Source organism: Sus scrofa, chromosome 3, assembly GCF_054392235.1.
Source record: "Sus scrofa isolate SSC_HxYL_T2T_F1_AM1 chromosome 3, Sscrofa_HxYL_maternal_Yorkshire_Landrace_v2.0, whole genome shotgun sequence".
Classification (NCBI taxonomy): Eukaryota; Metazoa; Chordata; class Mammalia; order Artiodactyla; family Suidae; genus Sus; species Sus scrofa.
Genome location: NC_139385.1, coordinates 104,941,964 through 104,966,245, shown reverse-complemented (window position 1 = coordinate 104,966,245; position 24,282 = coordinate 104,941,964). Strand labels below are relative to the sequence as shown.

Here is a 24,282-nt window from a genome sequence, read left to right as displayed (position 1 = left end):
CACTGTGCCACAGTGGGAACTTCTATATTAATTTTTATTTTTTATTTTTTTCTACATTAATTTTTAAATGATAAATATTAAATATTTTAGTAAAACAGAGAACTACAAATCTAAAGCTAGAAAAGAGGAGTTCCCCCCACAGTGCGGTGGGTTAAGAATCTGACTGCAGAACCTTGAGTCACCGTGGAGGCATGGGTTTGCTGCCAGGCCCAGTGCAGTAGGTTAAAGGATCCAGTGTTGCTACAGCTGTGCTGTAGGTCCCTGGTCTGGGAACTTTCATATGCTTCAGATGCAGGCATTATCTAAAAAAAAAAAAAAGAAAAAGAAAAAAAAAAAAAAGCCAAGAAAGAATAGGGAAAGATTTACTCAATAAACGCAAATATAAATACAATTACCAAGTATATATCTTTCAAAAAAAAAGTTTATTTAGGTACTAAAGAAAATAAACAAACAAACAAAACAAACAAACAAAAAAAAAGAAAATAAACACACACAGCTTTAAAAATTTCCGAAGAAATAACTTCTAAAAAGTTTACTTGGTAGTTCCTGTCATGGTGCAGCGGAAAAAAATCCGACTAGTGACCACGAGTTGTGGGTTCAATTGCTGGCCTCCCTCAGTGGTTAAGGATCTGGCAATTGCTGTGGTGTAGACTGCAGATGCGGCTCGGATCTGGTGTTGCTGTGGCTGTGGCTGGCAACTGTAGCTCAGATTCTAGCCCTAGCCTGGGAACCTCCATACACCAAAGGTGCAGCCCTAAAAAGCAACAACAAAAAAAACTGACTTGAGATAAAGACTACAGAAAAAGACATACAAAATAAGTTTACTTTAGCCCAATAATAGGAAACTGGCTAAATAAAATGTTGTTGAAGGCTTATGCTCATGTTACACATGCTATCATGTTAAATGAAAACAGTATATATTTCAAGACAGTACACTTCAATATAGTATACTGGATGATCTCAGTTTCATTTGAAGAAAAACTAACTTTGATGAAATAAGAATATAAGGGTATGGAGTTCCCGTCGTGGCGCAGTGGTTAACGAATCCGACTAGGAACCATGAGGTTGCGGGTTCGGTCCCCGCCCTTGCTCAGTGGGTTAACGATCCGGCGTTGCCGTGAGCTGTGGTGTAGGTTGCAGACGCGGCTCGGATCCCGCGTTGCTGTGGCTCTGGTATAGGCCGGTGGCTGCAGCTCTGATTCAACCCCTGGGAACCTCCATATGCCGCGGGAGCGGCCCAAGAAATAGCAACAACAAAAGACAAAAAAAAAAGAATATAAGGGTATGATTAATTAAGGTGTTATGGATGCTTACTGTATCCTTTACACGTTTTTAAATTTCTTAAATTTTCTATAATGGATATATTTACTTTTAAATGAGGATAAAAGCTACTGTAATACTGATATTCTAAGTTCTAAGACTCAGACTGAATATTAGACGGAAAAATGAGAAATTTATTCTTCTTAATAATGATTTTTATTTTTTCCATTATAGCTGGTTTACAGTGTTGCGCCAATTTTCTACTGTACGAGGTGACCCAGTCACACATACACGTATACATTTTTTTCTCTATCATGCTCCATCATAAGTGACTAGATAGTTCCCAGTGCTCTACCCCAGGATCTCACTGCTTATCCATTCCAAAGGCAATAGTTTGCATCTATTAACCCCAAATCCCCAGTCCATCCCACTCCCTCTATCCCTCGGCAACCATAAATCTGTTCTCCATGTCCATGATTTTCTTTTCTGTGGAAAGGTTCATTTGTGCCATATATTAGATTCCAGATATAAGTGATGCCATATGGTATTTGTCTTTCTCTTTCTGACTTACTTCACTTACTACGAGTCTCTCTAGTTCCATCCATGTTGCTGCAAACGGCATAATTTTCTTTTTTATAGCTGAGCAGTATTCCAAAAATTGAGAAATTTCGATGAGATCTCTAAAAGCCATTTCCTCCTCCTTGCCTATCTCCCTTCAAAAACTGAGTGTTGGGATTTCCCTCGTGGAGAAGTGGGTTGAGGATTCAGCATTGTCACTGCAGCAGCTTGGGTAGCTGCTGTGACACAGATTTGATTCCTGGCACAGATTTGCTGCCCCCCGCCAAAATGAATGTGTTCTCCTCTTTCTGAATCCCCTTCAGCACTAAGTATTTTCTTTTTTGGCCACCCTGCAGCACTGGCATTCCCAGGCCAGGGATCAGATCTGAGCTATAGTTGTTACCTAAACTGCAGCTGTGGCAACACAGGATCCTTAACCCACTGTGCTTGGCTGGGGATCTAACCTGCATCCCAGTGCTCCCAAGACACCACCAGTCCCGTTGCACCATAGTGGGAACTCCACACTAAGTATTTTTTTTTTATACTACCTCCATGTACTATGTTGTACTGCGTTTGTCATATCTATTTTTACCTGATCATAAGCTCCTGAAGAGAAAGGACTATACTATCTTCTGGAGCATCTATATAAGACTTTACACATGGCAAGCACTCAAGTAGGACTTGATAAACTTTTTGCCCAGTCTAGTAGAGGTTTAAAACAGGATATAATTCTGAGTATTCTAACACATTACATATTTAACTCTTTAAGAAAAGAGATCTCTGAGAATATTTAAAAGTAGCTTTCAGGGAGTTTCTGTTGTGGCTCAGCAGTAATGAAACTGACTAGGATCCATGAGGATGCAGGTTTGATCCCTGGCCTTACTCAGTGGGTTAAGGATCTGGCATTGCTGTCAGCTGTGGTGCAGGTTGCAGAGGCAGCTTGGATCTTGCGTTGCTGCTGTGGCTGTGGGCTGCAACTGTAGCTCCAATTCGACCCCTAGTCTGGGAACTTCTATAAGCCGTGGGTGCTGCCCTAAAAAAAAAAAAGTTTCCAGGTTTCATTCTCCACAAGTAAAGTACAAATCACCTATAACTTACCTATTAACATATGGATTATAATCTTATTCCTTTAAAAAATTGGGGGATTGCATAAAAAATAGCTTCTTAAAATATAAAAATGTTTTTCCGTCTTTGATTTTTTTATATACACCAGGTGTATTCAGAGTCTATTATGGCAAAACGAAGCATCAAGGAAACAGAAACAACTTCTAAAAGAGGCTAGACTAAAAGTGTCAGATTGGAACAATTCTGATGGTTTCATCATCGAGAAGAGAGCTCAGTTAGTTTCTCTCTGCCAAGAATTGAATGACATATCTGAATGGTAAACTTATGAAAAAATAAACTGAGTATGCTCAATTCAGTGTCACCCCTTTCCTCATGGAAATGAGCTCCCATCAAGGGAGCATGCCTTCTGTTACTACTCCATGAAGAGTGCCTGTGACTAAGTAGATAAGCTTATTTAATTTTGGTGTTTGGTTAAACAGACCCATTTGGTTCTCATTCCAAGCTGTAACCTCCAATTTACCCTTTAAGATTAATGAGGTTGATAATTCAGGCTCCTCATGGACTTCGTGGATTTTATAATTTGTTCAGAACATGGCAGGAAAAAGTATGCTATTTACTGGGCTTCCATGAAGATTCCAGTAACAGGCCACTGTTGTATCCTGGCTATACTAGTTTAACACAGAGTACTGAAAGTACTTTGCTATAGTATATCTACTAAACATTTTTCAAATGCAGGGATGCTCTTTCTGTTTTAAGTTTCAATTTTGTACAGTTAAGAGAATCAATTAGATCCACAAGGTTACTAAGGCAAGCAGAAGCCCCCCTCTTCATTTTCCCTTATCCAGAGGCCCCCACTGTCATTATTTAAGCTAATTATTTTGATTTACCTCCACACTTCCCATCCCCCTTTTCTGCCACACCCATGGCATATGGAAGTTCCTGGGCCAGGGATTAAATCTGAGCTGGAGCTACAACCTACACCACAGCTGTAGCCAACACTGAATCCTCAAACCAGGCTGGGGATTGAACTGGCACCTCCACAGAGACAAGCTGGATCATTAACCCACTGTGCTACAGTGGGACCTTCAACCTCCATATAAAACTTGTATTAACCTGACCCCCTTGCTGTACAGTGGGAAAATAAAAAATAAAAATAAAAAAATAAAAAAAATAAAAAAACTTGTATTGCTTTATCCTGAGTCTGCAGTTTTAGGTATTTATTACTTGGTGACTTCCTATTACGGAAGATGAAATTTTGCTCTCCTACCATTTGATCCCCCATCATACATTCACATATTGTATCCTTCCAATGTAGTTATATCAAAATTTTGGTTAGGCTAGTGTGCTATTTAGAGCTCAGCCATAAAGCATATGTTCTTTGCTATACAACCTTTAGTTTTCCCTGAAGTGAGTAATTACCTTGTTTTTTTCTTTTGCTTAGATCTCTAGTGATAGTTCTATCCTGAACTTGCTACTAGTTCTTTCAAATCACTTCTTAATATGTTCATATTCACATTAAGTTTACCAATTTATTGGAGTTCCCACTGGGGCACAATGGTAACGAATGCGTATCCGTGAGGATGTGGGTTTGATCCCTGGCCTTGCTCAGTGGGTTAAGGATCCAGTGTTGCCATGGCTGTGATGTAGGCTGGCAGCTGCAACTCCAATCTCCAATTCAACCCCTAGTCTGGGAACTTCCATATGCAGCAGGTGCAGCCCTACAAAGCAAAAAAAAAAAAAAAAAAAAAAAAAAAAAAAAATATATATATATATATATATATATATATATATAAAAGCAGGGGTTTTTTGGTTTTTTTTGGTCTTTTTGTCTTTTTAGGACTGCACCCACAGCATATGGAAGTTCCCAGCCTAGGAGTCAAGTTGGCACTGTAGCCACCGGCCTACCCCAGGGCCACAGCAACACAGGATCTGTGTCTGTGACCTACACCACAGCTCATGGAAACACCAAATCCTTAACCCACTGAGCGAGGCCAGGGTTTGAACCTGCATACTCATGAATGCTAGTTGGGTTCTTTAACCACTGAGCCATGACAGGAACTCCATAAGCAGGTTTTATAACCTACTCTAATCCAGACTGCTTGCCATGGTCACAGGCACATGGTTATTTACCATACTGTAATTTAGATTGGAGGATAAAAATGACCCCTAGTTCCATCAAAGATGGGCACTGTAATCTGTATCTTTTGTTTTAAGGTTACCTTCAAGAAAAGGAGCAAAAATTAAAAAAAATTCTTATGTTTTTAATCCAGAACCATCTTAACATTGCTACAACTGTGATTACATTCAGAAAGGACAAGTGAATGACATATAGTTTTATGATATCACAAGAAAACTTACCTATTATTATGGATTAAAGGATTCAGTTAATGTATTTTGCTTTAAAATAAATTTTAATGAAATGTATCTGTTTTATTTGGAAATGCCTTTATTGAAATCTGTTTTATTTGGAAATGCCTTTATTGAAAGTAATACAGAACTTTAAGCAGAAAGACAGACCGAATTGTACTCTGCCTTTTAAGATGCAAACCACAAAAACTCCAACATAATTCCTGTTGTAGCACAGTGGGTTAGGAATCCGACTAGTATCCATGAGTTTGATCCCTGGCCTGGCTCAGTGGGTTAAAGGATCCAGCGTTGCTGTGAGCTGTAGTGTAGGTTGCAGACGTAGCTCAGATCCCACGCTGCTGTGGGCACACGCCAGCAGCTGCAGCTTAACTCAACCCCTAGCCTGGAAACTTCCATATGCCGCAGGTGTGGCCCTTTTAAAAAAAACAAAACAGAAAAACAACCCTCCAAAGGTATGGAGATTTTACTGGACTACCTCATATTTAATTTTATTTATTTATATTTTTAATTTGTTTTGGTCTTTTTGCCTTTTCTAGGGCCGCTCCCGCAGCATATGGAGGTTCCCAGGCTAGGGGTCTAATTGGAGCTGCAGCTGCCAGCCTACGCCACAGCCACAGCAACGCCAGATCCAAGCCGCGTCTGCGACCTACACCACAGCTCACGGCAATGCCAGACCCTTAACCCACCGAGCAAGACCAACAATCGAATCCACAACCCCATGGTTCCTAGTCAGATTCGGTAACCACTGAGACACAACGGGAACTCCTTACCTCATATTATTAAATGATTTATTTCCCTACCAGAAGAATATTTTCTATATTTTAAAATAAGAGCTTGTTAACTTTTCAGCACAAGCTTTCTAAATTTCTGCCACATACAACAAAAATCATCCTGAAAATTATCATTCTATCAAGTTACAAAGTTAACACTGATACAAAAATGAAAGGTGAGACTTAAGTTTTTTATTAAAAATTTTTTGAAGCGAAAAGTCTTCATTCATTCAAGAGTTCCTCTTAAAACTCTCCAAATAAAACAAGAATGCAAAGTAGAGAGAAAAAAAAATGCTACCTTCACTGAAATAAACTTCTATAACCCCAAACTATAATCAAACACATGCCAAATACTGTGATACTAGATAATGAAGAATAAGATTCTGAGAGCTAGCAAATGTTACCTTATACCTTTAGCAAGTTTCCCCAAGTAACTTTTCTAAAAATCAAGTCCAGCCTTTTTTTTGAGATTCAGTGTCATGACTAGAACACAGGAGAGGAAGGAAATACTCCCACAGTAATATTTTCATAGAAATAACTTAGGGAATTCCTGTCGAGGCTCAGAGGTTAACAAATCCGACTGGGAACCATGAGGTCGCGGGTTTGATCCCTGGCCTGGCTTGGTGGGTTGAGGAGCTGGTGTTGCTGTGAGCTGTTGTGTGGGTTGCAAACACTGCTTGGATCCTGAGTTGCTGTGGCTCTGGCGTAGGCTGGCGACTACAGCTCCGATTAGACCCCTAGCCTGGGAACCTCCATATGCTGCATGTGCGGCCTTAGAAAAGACAAAAAAAAAAAAAAAAAAAAAAAAAAGAAAAGAAATAACTGGCACAAGAAGTAAATCTGAAGAAGAAAATGCACTAACATGCCACTGCTGTCATCCAAAACTTCTATGTCCTATCTAAGGGGGACTATCCAACGTAAAGTGAAATGAGGGGAGAGGACAACCATATTTTGACATAGTCAGTCACTTGTCAACCTATCATGAGTTAAATTCACAAACAGAATAAATGTCTCAAAAATGTTATAACAATTTGGCATTGATATGGTATTTAGGTTTGTTTTTTTTTTAAGGACCGAATCTGCACCTCATAGAAATTCCTGGACCAGAGGTCCAGAGTGCAGGTTCAGAGCTGCACCTGCCAACCTACTCCACAGCCACAGCAACTAGGGATCTGAGCCATGTCTGTGACCTACACCACGGCTCATGGCAATGCCAGATCCTTAATGCACTGAGCAAGGCCAGAGATCGAACCCATATCCTCATGGATACCAGTCAGGTTTGTGACCTGCTGAACCGCAACAGGAACTCCCTATTTTATGAAAACAACACTGCAATAGATTGACTATTAAAAGGAATTGGGGAACTGTAATCATTGATAGAAAAATTACTTTCAGGAGACTGGCACTGTGGTTATGTAAAAGAAAAAGAAAGATCTCATCTTTTTTTTCGAATGTACCTGTAGCATGTAGAAGTTCCCAGGCCAGGGACTGAACCAGTGTCACAGGAGTGCACCAAGCCACTGTAGTGGTAACACCTGGGCCAGGGATCAAACCTGCACCACAGCAGTGACAACACCAATCTTTAACCACTAGGCCACTGAGGAACTCCAAAAACATTAATTCTTTAAAATAAATAAAGAGTAGAAGTTCTTTTATGATTCATTCTTACAAATACAGGAGTTTACATTTTTCTTCATTTTTTTTTTTTTTTTTAAGCTTTTTAGGGCCGCTCCCTTGGCATGTGGAAGTTCCCAGGCTAGGGGTTAAATCTGAGCTACAGTGCTGGCCTATGCCACAGCCACAGTAACACCAGAATCCAAGCCATATCTGTGATCTACACTGCAGTTCACAGCAACGCTGGATCCTTAACCCACTGAGTAAGGCCAGGGATCGAGCCTGAGTCCCCATGGATACCAGTGGATTTGTTACCACTGTGCTACCATAGGAATTCCAGGAATTTCAATTCTAAGTAGGTCACAGACAAGTAAAAAGAAAGATAATTTCAGAGGAAAAAAAACAATTAATATGAATATATTTAAAGACATAGAAGCTCCTGTTGTGGTTCAGTGGAAACAAACCTAACTAGTATCCATGAGGACATGGGTTCTATCCCTGGCTTCGCTCAGTGGGTTAAGGATATGGCGTTGCTGTGAGCTGCAGTGTAGGTTGCAGACACCACTTGGACCTGGCATTTCTGTGACTATGGTGTAGGCCAGGAGGTGTAGCTCTGATTCGACCCCTAGCCGGGGAACTTCCATATGCCAAGGGAGCAGCCCTAAAAAAAAAAATTTAAAAAAAAATAAGATAATAGTACAGAAACTTGTTTAAATACATACTCTGATGTTCTCTGAAGTTCTTTAAAAAAAAAAAAAGTCAAATTTTAACAAGGTTAGCTTTAATGATGTCATTCTATCAATCATGGGCTGCCAACACAAAGAATACTTGGAATAGAAGAACATTCTACCAAAAGGATTTTGAAGATACTCTAAAACACAATTCTAAAACAGATGATAGGTCCAGGATGTGCTTTTTCCCCTTATAAATCTGTAATACTTTACAAATCTCTTTATCAATCCTTTTTTTTTTTTTTTTTTTTTTTTTGGCCACATCCATGGCATGCAGAAGTTCTTAGGCCAAGGATCAAACCCAGCCACAGCAGTGATAATGCCAGATCCTTAACCCACTGACCCACCAGGGAACTCCCTCCTCATCCATCCTTAATGGAAAATATCTACCTATAGGATTCCATAAAATATTAATATGAGTTCTATTTAAGAGTTATTGCCAGAGTTCCTGTTGTGACTCAGAGGTAACGAACCTGACTAGTATCCATGAGGATGCAGGTTCCATCCCTGGCCTCACTCAGTGTGTTAAGGATCTGCATCAAGCTGCAGTGTAGGTCACAGACATAGCTCAGATTCCCAGGTGGCTGTGGCTGTAGTGCAGACCAGCAGCTGCAGCTCCAATTTGACCTGGGAACTTTCATATATCGCGGGTGCATCCCTAAAAAAAAAAAAAAAAAAACTACAGCCAATACGAGACTCTAAGGGAAGAGAGCTTCTTAAGACTCTTAGGTTTGGAGAGCCTCCACACTTTTGCCCAGATACCCTAATTCCCGAAACTCCCCTACCCACTCCTTTGTAAAAAGAGCTAAAATTCACAAGATAATGTCAGGTTTTAAATTCTAGCTGGGGAAGCAAGTGATCATCACCACTGTGCTTTCTCATCCAAAGGCCCCAACTATATATACCTTGAGTTTTAGGTGAACTGTTTTTCCCAGGTTACAGCTACCCCAAGAATATAATGAATCAGGTGGTCTGAAGCTATTTAAGTTTTAAGTCTAATCAGAATTTGATAAAAGGGTACTTACTCTTCATGGTCTAGTTCAGTTTTGAAAAAGAGTTCTACATTAAGGTTTTAGGCACAAACAATAAAAATGAAAAATGTCCTTAGCAAACTAACAATGGGATTTTTTTGGGGGGAGGAGGGGTACACCCAGTGCATATGGAAGTTTCTAGGCCAGAGGTCAAACCCATGCCATATTTTCGATCTGTGCCACAGCTACAGTAATGCTGGATGCCCAACCTGCTGCGCCATAAGGGAATGTCCACAAATCTACAATCTGTATATGATATCTGACACTGCTAAATTGCCTGGTTAATGATCATATAATAGCAACAAAACATCACCATGCCCTGTCACCATCTCCTATCCTATCTAATTCCTTAACAAAAAGTGTTGTCAATGCTGTACTAGCACTTAAAAAATACTTCAACAAAAATCAGACGTTAAATGAAAAGAATACCTAACTAGGCACCCAAGAACATTATTTTGAAATAGCGGCCTAAGAGAGCTCAAAAGGTCTTATCTCTAAAAACTGTGGAAAATGACCTGGTAGTATCTAAAACACAGTATGATCCATAAAGATGCCTAATTACCTGCTACATAACAGTTTTAGAATCAATATATTATCATCATTGTATTTCTTACTAAAGTTCTACCAGTTGGAGTTCCCATCATGGCACAGCGGAAACGAATCTGACTAGGAACCATGAGGTTGCAGGTTTGATCCCTGGCCTTGCTCAGTGGGTTAAAGATCTGGCGTTGCTGTGAGCTGTGGTGTAGGTTGCAAATGCGGCTTGGATCTGCTGTTGCTGTGGCCCTGGCATAGGCTGGCAGCAACAGCTCCGAATGGACCCCTAAGTCTGGGAACCTCCATATGCCGCAGGTGCGGCCCTAAAAAGACAAGACAAAAAAAAAAAAAAGTTCTACCAGTTTAAAAAAAAAAATTAAGAGGAAGAAAATGGAAATCAAATGGTGAACTACTGCTTCTCAAAGGGTAGTCTACAGACAACCTACATTAAACTCACCTATGGTGTTTATTAAAAATGCATATCCTGGAGTTGCTGCTGTGGCACAGGGGGTTAAGGATCTGGTATTGTCTCTGCTGAGGCACGGGTTTGATCCCCGGCCCAGAAACTTCCATATGCCATGGGTGGGGCCCAAAAAAAAAAAAAAAAAAAAAAACGGGCATATCCTGAGCCCCATCCTTAAAAATTCTGATTTACTATATTCTGGGTGGTTTTTATGCATATTTACATTTGAGAGCTACTGGATTAGAACTTACTCCCCTCAGAGATCACATTAATTCCCTAAGGATTCCACTTTCTCTACATGTATGTAATGTTAGATTCATGAATTCAGAGAATCGATATTACATACTGATTTAAAAATATTATACTGAAATCTTTTTGTTTTCTTTTTTTGTTTCTTTTGGCTTTTTAGGGCTGAACTGGTGGCATATGGAGGTTCCCTAGGGGTCGAATCGGAGCTATAACCATTGTCCTACGCCGTGGACATAGCAACGCAGGATCCGAGCCCAGCCGCAGCTCACAGCAACACTGGGTCCTTAACCCATTGAGACCAGGGCTCGAACCCGAATCCTCACAGATACTAGTCGAATTTGTTAACCACTGAGCCACGATGGAAACTTCTGAAATCTTTTTAAAACCTATATTCTTCAATTCATACAGTTTGGTGATGAAAAAAATGCTGAAGCCTATTTGAAATTTAACTGACATGAGTCACTTTTTCTATTAAGAAGAAATGCTCTTACCATGCCATGATCAAATGTGAAGACACCAACATCACGTCCATGATGAATATGATTTCTTCTAATGATCGGGTTTCCATGATTTTTAACCCAAATCCCAGCTAAAGCATTATTGGAAATTTCATTATCCTCATATATTCCCTACAACAATCAACCACAAACAAACATTAGTAGTGCTAAAAAAAAAATTAGCAAAGAAAAAAGACAAAACTGAAAAATACCTGTGCATGATCTGTTATATAAAGTCCAACATTTTCACAGTCACTGATGTTACAGTGCTTGATAGTGGGACACGCTCCTTGACCACTAACACATACTGCAGAGCCAACTGTAAGACAAAGAATTAACTAGAAACCCACCAGGTGACAGTGACTCATTTTATAATAAAACGTAAGAGGAACACTAACCTGTACAAGTACTTCGGATGATACAGTGATCAATAATAGGGCTACAATTTACTGTAATCTCTAAGCAGTGGTGTGCATTGTGGTGTTGAGCAGATTTGTCATCAGGGTTAAACTGAAAAGTAGAAATTTTGTGTGAATTAAACAAGCAATGCCTTAATGATTTACATACATATACTTAAAAATTTTAATTTCTTACCCTTATTGTCATATATCCAACATAAGCATCCTCAGAACCTTCCATAAATACGAAGGTTGAATCTCTAGTGTTTTCAATTATAACTTTGTCTGCTACTTTTCCAGGTGCTGTGAAGAAAATATTTAAAAGCACATTACCTTTATGAGACAGATGAAATGGAAATTTAAAAATACTTCTTTAAAGAGCAGAAGTACTCTGCCATGAAACTAATAATTCAGTAGAAGTCTTTTTACTGTTTTTAAATTGAGGACTTTTTTTTGCAAAGAAAACTTTTTTTCCTTTTTCAGCCACACCTGTGACGTACAGAAGTTCCTGAGCCAAAGATCAAACCCATACCATGGCAGTGACTGGAGCCACAGCCATAAAAACATTGACTGGATCCTCCACCTGCAAGCTACCAGGGAACTCCTAATGAGGGAACTTTTAAAGAATCTTAGTATTGAGTAGATAGGATTAATATTCATTTTACCAGATAGATAACTATATTTCATTGGCCTTCATACAGGCAGTCATACTTAACATAGGTGTTTTTGAGTACCATTACATTCAAATGCATGAGTAATAATACTTCTAATAAAATGGTCTGTGTACTACTGTATCCTTAAAAAAATGCCAAAGATAGCATAAATCTTCAAATAACTTATCAGTGTTCAACAAACACTACATTTATACTCAGAAACCTGAACATAAAAACAGCTTTGAATCAATATACCAAGTATTTTAAAAGTACATTTGTTTCATTAAAAACACAGTAATAAAAATATCAGTATCTGTATTAATAAAAGACAAAATTATCCTCCCCAAAAAGACAAAATTAACAAATAAAATATTTTTCTCTCCTTAACGAACAACTAAAGCAGTTGGACAAAGGGAATAACAACATCAAGGAATATATACATCTAAAAAAAGAAATAGGTACAATTACAATTTCTGAACTTTGAAGTTTTCATTTCCATCATATAAAATAAATATGATATTTCCTATTTTTTTGCTACGATTAAGGTATTATCAACGTTCATCTGGATATTAAGTCACCTAAGCATTTAAAAAACCCATCATGTAAGTAAAATGTTAAAATCTTAATGACAATGCATTTCAAAATACCTGCACCAATCATGGTGATTGGAGATTCAATATATATCCATTCATCAGTATATATTCCAGAATGAACAAAGATAAGTCCATCAAAATGAGCTTCTTGTACGCCACCAAGGGCATCTTCAATTGTATCATAATACTTAAAAAAAAAAAAAAGTGTCAGTATAGAACTGTAAGGTCACCATTTTAAATCTCTGAAAAATACAAATCAAACATACCAACATATTTTCTCTTCCTTTATATCTTGCAGGGTTACTGTAGAAATGTTCAGCAAATCCTGGCTTTACATGTGCACCTTTATACTAAAACATCAAACACAAACAAAAACACTGACTACTAATATAAACACTATAGTCCAAGTTATTTTAGTACTGTATGGTCTTTTTTATTAATTATCAAAAACAATTATTGGTTCAATTAATTTTCTGTTGCATACTGCAATGTAAAATATGAAATAGCTTATGACTTGTAATATCCCATAGCAGGACAAAATTTGTCAACCTCAGCACTAGTGATATTTTGGGACAGATAATTCTTTGTTGGGGCTCTCTCGTGCACTGTAGTTAACAGAGGCATCCCTGGACTCTGTTAACTAGATAGCAGTAGCAGTCTCTTCTCCAGCTGTGACAACCCAAAGTGTCTCTGCACACTGCCAAACATCCCCGGTGGAGCAAAAGCACCCCCAAGTTGAGAACCATTCATAAAGGACCATATGAAAATTAAGTTGTGAAACTTTAAATAACTACTCAACACTAGTAATTTAAATATAAGTTCAAATTGATCCATGGAAAGTAATAACTACTCTTAGGCAACTGATCTTATTGCTACTGTTTAAATTATTAATAAATACTCAGTAGTGAAATGAATTGTTGAATCTTCTGTTTGTTGATAAACGTCCATTGGCTTGAAACCTATTCTTTTTGTTTTTTGTTTTTGGCTGTGCCTGCAACACGCACTAGTTCCTGGGCCAAGGATCAAACTCGAGCCACAGCAGCAATTATGACAGATTCCTAACTTGTTGAGCCACCAGGGAACTCTAAAACCTATTCTTGAGTTTATATTTTAAAGACAGAATTTTTTTTTTTAGGGCCGCACCCGCGACACATGGAGGTTCCCAGGCTAGGGGTCTAACTGGAGCTGTAGCCGCCAGCCTACGCTGGAGCCATAGCAACACCAGATCTGAGCCATGTCTGTTCCTAGTTGGATTCATTTCTGCTGCGCCAGGACGGGAATTCCTAAAAAAGGAATTTTTATTTAAAAATAACTAATACAGGGAGTTCCTACTGTAGCACAGTGGAAACAAACCTGACCAGCACCCATGAGAATGCAGTTTGATCCCTGGCCTCACTCAGTGGGTTGGGAATTCAGTGTTGCCGTGAGCTGTGGTGTAGGGTACAGATGTGGCTTAGATCACGTGCTGCTGTGGCTGTGGCATAGGTGGGCACAGCTCCTATTCAAAACCTAGCCTGGGAACCTCCATATGCTGTGGGTGTGGCCCTAAAAAGACAAAAAATAAAAATAAAAAAGGAATTTTTAGGAGTTCCTGCCGCAGCTCAGTAGAAACAAATCCGACTAGGAACCATGAGGTTGCGGGTTCGATCCATGGCCTTGCTCAGTGGGTTAAGGATTGGGCAATGCTGTGAGCTGTGGTGTGAGTCGCAGACACGGCTTGGATCTGGCATTGCTGTGGCCATGGTGTAGGCCGGCAGCTGTAGCTCCAATTAGACCCCTAGCCTGGGAACCTCTATATGCCGTGGGTGCGGCCCTAAAAAGCAAAAAAGAAAAAAAGGAGTTTTTATTTAAAAATATTGAATATAGGGAGTTCCCGTTGCGGCACAATGGAAGCAAATCTTAACTAGTATCCATGAGGATGCAGGTTCGATCGCTGGTGTTACTCAGTGGGTCAGGGATCTGGTGTTGCTGTAAGCTGTGGTGCAGGTTGCAGACATGGCTCGGATTCTGCATTGCTATGGCATAGGCCTGCAGTGACAGTTCCTATTTGAACCCTAGGTTGAGAACCTCCATATGCCGCCCTGAAAAGAAAAAAAAAAAATCTAATGTAAGTTAATGTTTTTGATTTATACTTCATACCAACTGCTGGAAACTCTCTTTCCAAGGATTTGGATGTTCATATTCTTCTGGATTAATCTGATAGAATTTGCCAGGTTCAGGATGCATCATAGGGCGGGTATATTCAAATACTTCCATGTATAATCGTTTCCTGAAGGGGGAAAGGAATTAAAGAATTTTTCATAAAATGTCCTTTAAACAACTATAAAAATTATTTGAAGACTCAAAACTTATAAGAATATAAAAGAGCAGAATTTTAAATATAAAAATATAATTTTTTCCTAAAACAACATAACTGTATATAAAAAAACAGTCCACCCAAAACAGTAAGAAGTGTGAATTCTTTAAAATTTGTTTAGTTCAGGGGGAATAAAAGCCATCTTTATTGTAAGCTTCATACAGTTATAACTTAAAATGATTATTGTCAATAATGAAAAATAACTATGATGCTTCATTTACATCCTATCAAGAAGCATAAAATCTTAGAAGTGGAGTAACATTAACTATTATCACTTCCTGAAAGCAAAATGTTTCTTCTTCTGCTCTTTCTTTTTTCTTTTCTAACACAAATATACTTTTATTTCTTAAATTTAAGGTGTACCTTATTTTGAGTACCATAGAAGTAATACATATAGCTGTTGTAAAATACAGAAAAGTATAGAGATAACCTATACTTTCAATATATTCACTGTTAAGAGCATACTGTATTTCCTTCTAGTCTTTTTAGCTACAGTTTCATTTACTATAGTTGTGATTATATAGCATATACAATTTTGTATTCTGTTTTTACTTTTTATAACATGGTATTTTCCCATGTTACTAAAAAAGCTGTGAAAATCATGGTTAATGATTCTATCACAGCCTCCCAGTAGTCACTACATTATTTTTAGTCCATTCATTTATTGCTAGAAATTTAGATAATTTCTAATTTTGCCTCACTATTTACTATGCTATTATAAAAAATCTGTACATAGGGTAAACAAATTTTCAGAAGTGGAACTGCTGGGTCAAAGAGCATGTGTATTTTAAGGTTCATGAATACAACTGTCAAAACTATTTTTCAAAAGTAACGTATAAGGAGTTCCCGCCGTGGCTCAGTGGTTAACGAATCTGACTAGGAACCATGAGGTTTTGGGTTCCATCCCTGGCCTTGCTCAGTGGGTTAAGGATCCGACGTTGCTATGAGCTGTGGTGTAGGTCGCAGATGCAGCTCGGATCCCGTGTTGCTGTGGCTCTGGCACAGGCCAGTGGCTATGGCTCGGATTAGACCCTAGCCTGTGAACTTCCATATGCCTTGGCAGCGGCCCAAGAAATGGCAAAAAGACAAAAAGACAAAAAAAAAAAAAAAAAAAGAATGTACAAAATCTACATTTTTACTAGACTATTAGATTTAATTAATTAGCTCTTTAAATTAGATTAGTTGTTTCTAAAAAGCAATTAGATGAAAAGCATTTCCCATCATCACTCAATCACTTTTAACCGATAAAAAACAGAAAAAATACTTTACAGTTTTATAAACTCTGCCTGGACTGACAACCCACATTTGTAATAAGCAGCTAACCTGAATTTGGCATTTATAAGCATTCTACTTATTCTATTTAACTGTAACCATCAACTTACACTGACTTTCCTACCATCTTTAGCATTTTGGGCAGCAACTAAAATATCCTAAGATAATAAGAAATAAATTTTCCACTTACCACAAAATTGGATCATTAGCAAGCTCACTGAAGCGTTTACACACACAAGCTGCTCTGCAAAGATCTTGTTCCAGCAAGTAAGAGAAGATTTTTAGAACCACTTCATCTGGCAGTTTCTCCTGAAGATACTGTTCAGCAGGTGCAGCTATAAAAAGATCAACAAACACAATATAAATAATGTATTTGTTGTCCTAGCAAAGACTTTCTCATTATTTAAAGGGCACAATTTCCATTTTATCTAATGAACGCTTTTATTTTTTTGTTGAAAATCATTTTATAAACATTTGCTTTCATAAATGATACACACTTATCTTTTATCTTGACCTAACAGTATTCACTCTTTTAACTAGTATGTACCATTTCAGAAACTGGTTACAAATAAATATACAAAAAGGATTTTTATACAAAAATCCAAAGATGGAGGTGAGGGTTTTATGTTTATTCTGTAATAATCACTTTCTCAATCTCCAATGTACAAATAAACTACATTTTAATTTAATTTTTTTTGTAGCAAACAAAAATTTTAAAAGAATTACTTGACCCCATTCCTTAGCTTTCTCATAGAAAATACCTGATAGATCTTGTGATTTTCCAGAGACTCTTGCACGTTTTGCACGATGACCAAAAAAGTTTTCTGTAGTTGAAGTTGAAGCACCCTTCAAAAACAAAATGAAAACTAGTTAAGAAAGTATTTTTTACCATAATCATTACTTCTAAAAAATGACTTTGTTTAAAACAATACTTTCATTACACAGAAAAAAAGCAGTTACATTTAACTTACCTCCATATTGCTCTTTGTAGGACACGCTGTTCTTTTTGGCAAAAGAGTTTTTCTACGAAGTTGGTATGGACTATTTTGTGCACCAGGACCTGATTCTTCTGCAACCATATCTGCAGGTACATCATCATCTGTTATAAACAAAAAAAAAATATGAAAAATGATACCCATTTTAAAGAAAACCTCTATGGATACACTGAACTGAAAAAAACCTCATAAGCTTTTTTTAGGTGGGAGATATAGTTGAGTGTGTGTGTGTGTGTGTGTGTGTGTGTTTAATATCAGCCGCACCTTTGGGATAGAGAAACTCCTGGGCCAGGCTGAAATCAGAGCTGTAGCTGCCAGCCCACATATGCCACAGCTCACAGCAACACCAGATTAAGGATCCACTCAATGAGGCCAGGGATCTAACCTGCATCCTCACAGAGACAATGTTGGTTCCTTGATCTTTTGAGCCACAATGGGAACCTTGTTTTTGCTTTGTTTTGTTGTTGTTGTTTGGCCATGCCTGAGACATGTAGAAGTTTCTAGGCCAGGGAATCAAACCCACACCACAGTAGTGATGGCTGCAGTGACAACATTTGATCCTTAACACAGTGCCACAAGGGAACTCCGTGAACTCATTGTTTTTAATAGATGGATAAACACAGGCATAGATATAGATGTTCAGAAATCTATATGGATTGGATTTACATGTGAAAATTCCCTAGCTCTGATCACTGACAAAGACCGGAAGCAATTCCACTCCAACAGCAATGAGCATGACGAGCATTTGGATCTTTGCTAATGAATACTTTTCTTTCTTTCTTTTTTTTTGGCTTTGCCCACAGCATGTGGAAGTTTCTGGGCTAGGGAGCAAACCTGTGGCACAGCAGCGACAATGGCAGATCCTTAACTGCTAGGCCATCAGGGAATTTCTTGAATATTTTTCTTTCTTTCTTTCTTTTTTTCTTTCCTCGCCTTTTCTTGAGCCACTCCCATAGCATATGGAGGTTCCCAGGCTAGGGGTCTAATTGGAGCTGTAGCCACCGGCCTACGCCACAGCCACAGCCACAGCAATGTGGGATCCAAGCCGCATCTGCGACCTACACCACAGCTCACAGCAACACCGGATCCTTAACCCACTGAGCGAGGGCAGGGAACAAACCTGTCACCTCATGGTTCCTAGTCAGATTCATTAACCACTGCGCCATGACAGGAACTCCTTGAATATTTTTTAATAAAAGGAATAAGGGTTCCTTGAAGAAATGGTTGATTCCAGGTCAGGGGAAATACAAGATGAGCCTGGAATATCCTGTGGTAAAAACATGAAAGTGCTCAAAGGATGATGAGGCCCTGTCAAAGTCAGCCTGAGTGGTCACCCACTAGCAAAATTACAATGAAGCATCAATATTTATTATGATAGCAAAGGGATTATAATCCACTGAATGGAAACAACTGTATTCATACTACTATAAATAAATGAATAAATAAATGTAAAGTTTGATAAGGAATAGGATGTTTAAAACATCCCCCCACACACACAAAATATTAGTTAAGAAAGGTAAAAACAGTGTAGAGCTGCCATCATATACTGTCTTAATCGAGTGATCAAAGTGAACATCGTCATTATTAGGACAAACTGAAACTGTGCGGCACTTGGGAGCATACAAGATCACAGAATCACTTTTATGATATTCCTGACAGAGATGCATAACCTAAATCTAATTATGAGGAAATATCAGAACAAACCTGAATTAGTTCTAAATTGTTTTGAATAATCTTCAAATTGTCTGTCATGAAAGTCAAGGAAAGCCTAAAGAACTGTTCAGATTGAAGGACACTAAAACTTGAAGTGGGGGTTTAAAAATTAGAAAATAGTAATGTGTCAATGTTAACTTTTTTGTTGTTGTTGCTTTTTAGGACTGCACCTGTGGCATATGAAAGTTCCCAGGCTAGGGGTCAAATCAGAGCAACAGCTGCAGGCCTACACCCACAGCCACAACAATGCAGGATCCAAGCCATGTCTGTGACCTACAACACAACTCATGGCAACGCCAGATCCCCCACCCAGTGATTGAGGCCAGGTACTGAACTCGCATCCACATGGATACTAGTTGGATTGCTTTTGCTGTGCCACAACAGGAACTCCCAATGTTAACTTTCTGATTTTAATAGGTGTAATATGGTTATTTAGGAGAATATCCCTTTTTCTAAGAAATTATACACTAAAGTAATAGGAAGTGACAAAGGCTGGGAACTTATTCTTGAAGGGTTTGGGGACAAAATAAACTTATTTGTACTGTACTTCTATAAACTCTTTCCTAAATTTGGATTATTTAGAAACAAACTAATAAATTTGAGTGATATTTTAACATTTAAAAATTATGCGTGAAAATGAAAATATAAACATAGTCAAAAGAAGCAACACAATTAGGAAGATATATTTGTGACACATGTCACAAAAGGGTAATTTCATTATTATATCTGAGTGCTACAAACCAATATGGAAAAGACTGACAATTCAACAGAAACTAGGCTAAGGACATGAACAGACAAAAAGGTTTCAGAGCATCTTTAATTGATTGATTGACTGATTGGTTTGTCTTTTTGCCTTTTTCTAGGGCCCCTCCCACAGCATACGGAGGTTCCCAGGCTAGGGGTTGAATCAGAGCTGTAGCTGCTGGCCTATGCCAGAGCCACAGCAACTCGGGTTCCGAGCCTAGTCTTCGACCTATACCACAGTTCATGGCAACGCCAGATCGTTAACCCACTGAGCAAGGCCAGGGAACGAACCCGCAACCTCATGGTTCCTAGTCGGATTCATTAACCACTGTGCCACAACAGGAAGTCCCTATTTATTTATTTTTTTAACTTTTTTTTTTGCCATTTCTTGGGCGGCTCCCGCGGCATATGGAGGTTCCCAGGCTAGGGGTATAATCGGAGCTGTAGCCACCGGCCTACGCCACAGCAACGCGTGTTACGAGCCACATCTGCAACCTACACCACAGCTCACAGCAACGCTGGATCGTCAACCCACTGAGCAAGGCCAGGGATCGAACCTGCAACCACATGGTTCCTAGTCGGATTCCTTAACCACTGAGCCACGATGGGAACTCCATCAAAGCATCTTTGAAAGAGTCTAGTGAAAACCAATCCATCATTGTGAAAACTGGAATATAATAAAAACAAAACGTAACAAAACATTTACTCTTCCTCTCTTATATAAACTGAACCACCAGGTAACCAAGTATTAGATGAAGGGAAGCTTCTTTACAGAAACATTCCAGCAATAAATGAAATAATAAAATTAGAAATAATCAAAATTTATAATCTCCAAAGAGTTAATGGATTTAACCACAGAGTATCAATAGTCCTAATACAACAAAAAGAAAAACCACCAGACATTGTATGTCTCCTGATTAAAGCACACAACACACCTACAAAATTTGCTAAAACCATCTGATCTCAATCTGACCAAACCTGTTAGAAACTCTAAAAGATCAAACTATACCATTTTTTTCCAACAAGTAACCTCTGTGGGGAAAAAGATGGGCAAAAATAAGCAAAAATAAAGCATAATGTTCAGAATACTACACTACTAAAAGTATAAAGAAAGCCAGAAACTGGTAACAATTAAAATGCTTTTTATGGGGAAGCAAAGAATGGGGCACTTAAAAGGCTTATGCTGGTAAAGTTCTACTTCTTTACCTATTGGTATTACATTACAAACTTTAACAAAAATTCAATAAATTATACATTTGTTTTGTGTGAGCTTCTTTATCTGGCTTTATTTTATAATAATAAAGGTGTTTTTCAAAGGTAGGGGGGTTGTAAAATAGTGTATTTAAAAACAAGTTTTTGGAGTTCCCATTGTGGCTCAGTGGTTAACGAATCTGACTAGGAACCATAAGGTTGCAGGTTCGATCCCTGGCCTTGCTCAGTGGGTTAAGGATCCGGTGTTGCCGTGAGCTGTGGTATAGGTCGAAGACTAGGCTCGGATTCCAAGTTGCTGTGGCTCTGGTATAGGCCCTCGGCTACAGCTCCGATTAGACCCCTAGCCTGGGAACCTGCATATGCTGCCCAAGTGGCCCAAGAAATGGCAAAAAAGACAAAAAAAAATTAAAAAAAAATTAATTAAAAAAATCAAATCAAATAAAAAGTTTTTTTCCAACTATAGACTTTTTTTGGGGGGGGGGCTTTTCTAGGGCTGCTTCCCTTGGCATATGGAGGTTCCCAGGCTAGGGGGTCTAATCAGAGCTGCAGCCGCCGGCCTACACCACAGCCACAGCAACTCGGGATCCGAGCTACGTCTGCGACCTACACCACAGCTCAGGGCAACACCGGATCCTTAACCCACTGAGCAAGGCCAGGGATCGAACCTGCAACCTTATGGTTCCTAGTCAGATTTGTTAACCACTGCGCCACAACGGGAACTCCTGGGCTTAATTTTTAAGACTACATATTCCCATCTAGAAAGATGGTAACAGTATCTTATAATTTATATGACTGCTGAAAGTATTTAAATAGAGTAATATATGCAAAACACTCAGCAGTATGCCTGGCTCATATTAAGTATTCTAGCTATTATTATTTTATGTAATTATTGTTCTATTAATATCACTTTCAAATGAATCTTGGAAAGCCCTGGCAAGTTTTCTATGCACTACACTGTAGTTAGAAAACAGCCAGTGTAATATGCTTGGGTATTTGTGGAGTCACCTCATTGTAGTTTAATATATGGTTAATTTCATGTGTGCTTGAAAGGAGTCTACATTCTATTTTTCTGGATAGTATAAGTTTTAAACACATTTGTTAATTGTGTTGTCCAAATATTCTATGTTTTTACTTTTTTATTGCTGCCAAAATTTTTATTTTTACAAAATCCTTGAAGTCTATATTTCTCTTAAAGATGATACAATCTATCTTGAATTATTTCAGTTTGGGGGGGTAGGTGGGCATTTCCTTTTATTAGTGACTCTAAAGTGCCCTATGTATACAGTTGGATAACAATAAATGATTTGGATGACTCCATTTTCTCCCTGAATTCTCTATGACTTGTGAGACAGTTTTCCAGCAGCACACACTCAGCAAAATGTTCTCAGCAGAAACGAGTATGACTAGCATTCATGAGGGTGCAGGTTCGATCCCCGGCCTCCCTCTGAAGGTTAAGGATCCAGTGCTGCTATGAGCTCTGGCATAGGCCAGCAGCTACAGCTCCAATTCCACCCCCAGACAACTGGGGACCTCCATATGCTGTGAGTGCGGGCTTAAAAAGACAAAAAAAAAAAAAAAAAAAAAAAAAAGGTTCTCTTTTCTCTCTCTCCCTCTCTTTTTTGTCTTTTCTAGGGCCACACTCGTGGCATGCGGAGGTTCCCAGGCTAGGGGTCGAATTGGAGCTGTAGCCGCCAGCCTACTCCAGAGCCACTAGAACGTGGGATCTGAGCCACATCTGTGACCTACACCACAGCTCACGGCAATGCTGGATCCTTAACCCACTGAGCGAGGCCAGGGATCGAACCTGCAACTTCATGGTTCCTATCCAGATTTGTTAACCACTGAGCCACGACAAGAACTCCTCTCTTTTCTCTTGATTTCCTCAAATCTTAGATTGTTCTTTGTCATAACCAAAACATTCTCAAACTATACCTGTGCCCCAGAGAGTACACATAACTGAATCTCCACTTTAGTAGATCTTTGCCATGAGGCTGAGGTATATTTAGGCAAAAGAATGGTCAGTGCACTAAAGGGCCATCTTCACCAACAGAAAAATCCAAGAGGAGATTCTCACTCCACAGACTGAAACGGTCTTAAAACTATATAAACTCTTTCAGTTAAGGTGATGGGAAATCTTATTTTAGAATTCCCATTTTATGTCTTGGGGATGGTGGTAGCAGTGGTCTGATTTATCTGTTGGCTTCTGAAGGAAATGTGTTAAAATTTCCCTCTATCTTTAGGTACTCCATTTTTAGTACATAAAATTTTGTTTTATATACTATTTATAGACATAAAGATAATATTATTTAGACATAAAGGCTCAAAATTATTATTTCTTCCTGGTGAATTATTCCATCATACCATTATGCAATGGCCCTCTTTATCCATAACAATGTTTCACCTTCAAAATCTATTTTTGCCTGATATTTTCCTAAGGGTTTTTTGTTTTGTTTTACATCAGCTAAGCATTTTTTTCAACTCTGTTTTTTCAACTTTTTACTTTTGGGTCATTACAGTTTAGCTTTAGTTCTTAAACATTTATTGTTATATTTTCTTTCATTTTCAGTGAAAGCAAGAATATCTAATATGCTATTTAACCCATCTAAAGCCAATTGCCACAATTATATTTTTAATTTCTGAATGTTCATCTGGTTTTCTTCTGAGTCTTATTCTTTCTTTTTCATGTTGGTCTGTTACTTCATCATGTTTCATTTCCTTTTTTTACCCTTTTAATTCATTTCACAAACACTTATATTCTCTTTAGACAGATCACTGGACACTTTTAAAAATCTATGCACAATCAGGTAGGTTGTTTTAGTTTCTAGGCTGCATGCCTGGGTCTCAGAGCTAGCTTTATTATAAAAAGGCCCAAGGCCACATCTCCATTCCCCACATATGCACTAAAATTGCACCCCAGACCTTTTAGAATACATACATACATACACACACACACACACTCAGGACCAAAAGGTCCTTGTTGTATTTCACATACTAGCATCAGTTCCCATGTAAGGCTTTAATTTGATTTCTCTTATTCCTGGAACTTGGGAATTTCCTTCTCTTCTTTCCTTCCTTAGAGTTTAGCTATGCATTTACAATTTAGCTCTTGTTTTGTCTTAATTTCTATATGTTTCTGGAATGTATGCATATGGGTGTGGTATCTCTGTCAGCTTGGTTTATCATGCGAATAGTCAGTTTCTAAAA

The 24,282-nt window shown here is 38.4% G+C and overlaps 1 protein-coding gene and 1 long non-coding RNA gene across 2 annotated transcripts in view; both read right to left on the bottom strand.

The window, feature by feature from the left end:
* Window positions 1–24,282, bottom strand: part of FBXO11 (F-box protein 11) — a 96,194-nt gene that overhangs the window by 13,125 nt on the left and 58,787 nt on the right. The window contains exons 2-11 of the mRNA XM_003354838.6: window positions 17,386–17,513; window positions 17,176–17,260; window positions 16,605–16,749; window positions 14,926–15,055; window positions 13,053–13,136; window positions 12,841–12,973; window positions 11,737–11,843; window positions 11,541–11,652; window positions 11,355–11,461; window positions 11,137–11,274 (exon numbers count right to left, since the gene is read on the bottom strand). Coding sequence (XP_003354886.3) covers window positions 11,137–11,274; window positions 11,355–11,461; window positions 11,541–11,652; window positions 11,737–11,843; window positions 12,841–12,973; window positions 13,053–13,136; window positions 14,926–15,055; window positions 16,605–16,749; window positions 17,176–17,260; window positions 17,386–17,513 — 1,169 coding nt within the window. The remainder of the gene's footprint in view (window positions 1–11,136; window positions 11,275–11,354; window positions 11,462–11,540; window positions 11,653–11,736; window positions 11,844–12,840; window positions 12,974–13,052; window positions 13,137–14,925; window positions 15,056–16,604; window positions 16,750–17,175; window positions 17,261–17,385; window positions 17,514–24,282) is intronic.
* Window positions 404–4,483, bottom strand: LOC146404822 (uncharacterized). Its single transcript, XR_014841998.1, has 2 exons — window positions 1,216–4,483; window positions 404–731 (listed from the first exon to the last, which is right to left on the bottom strand). It is a non-coding gene; the product is annotated as an uncharacterized LOC146404822 (long non-coding RNA).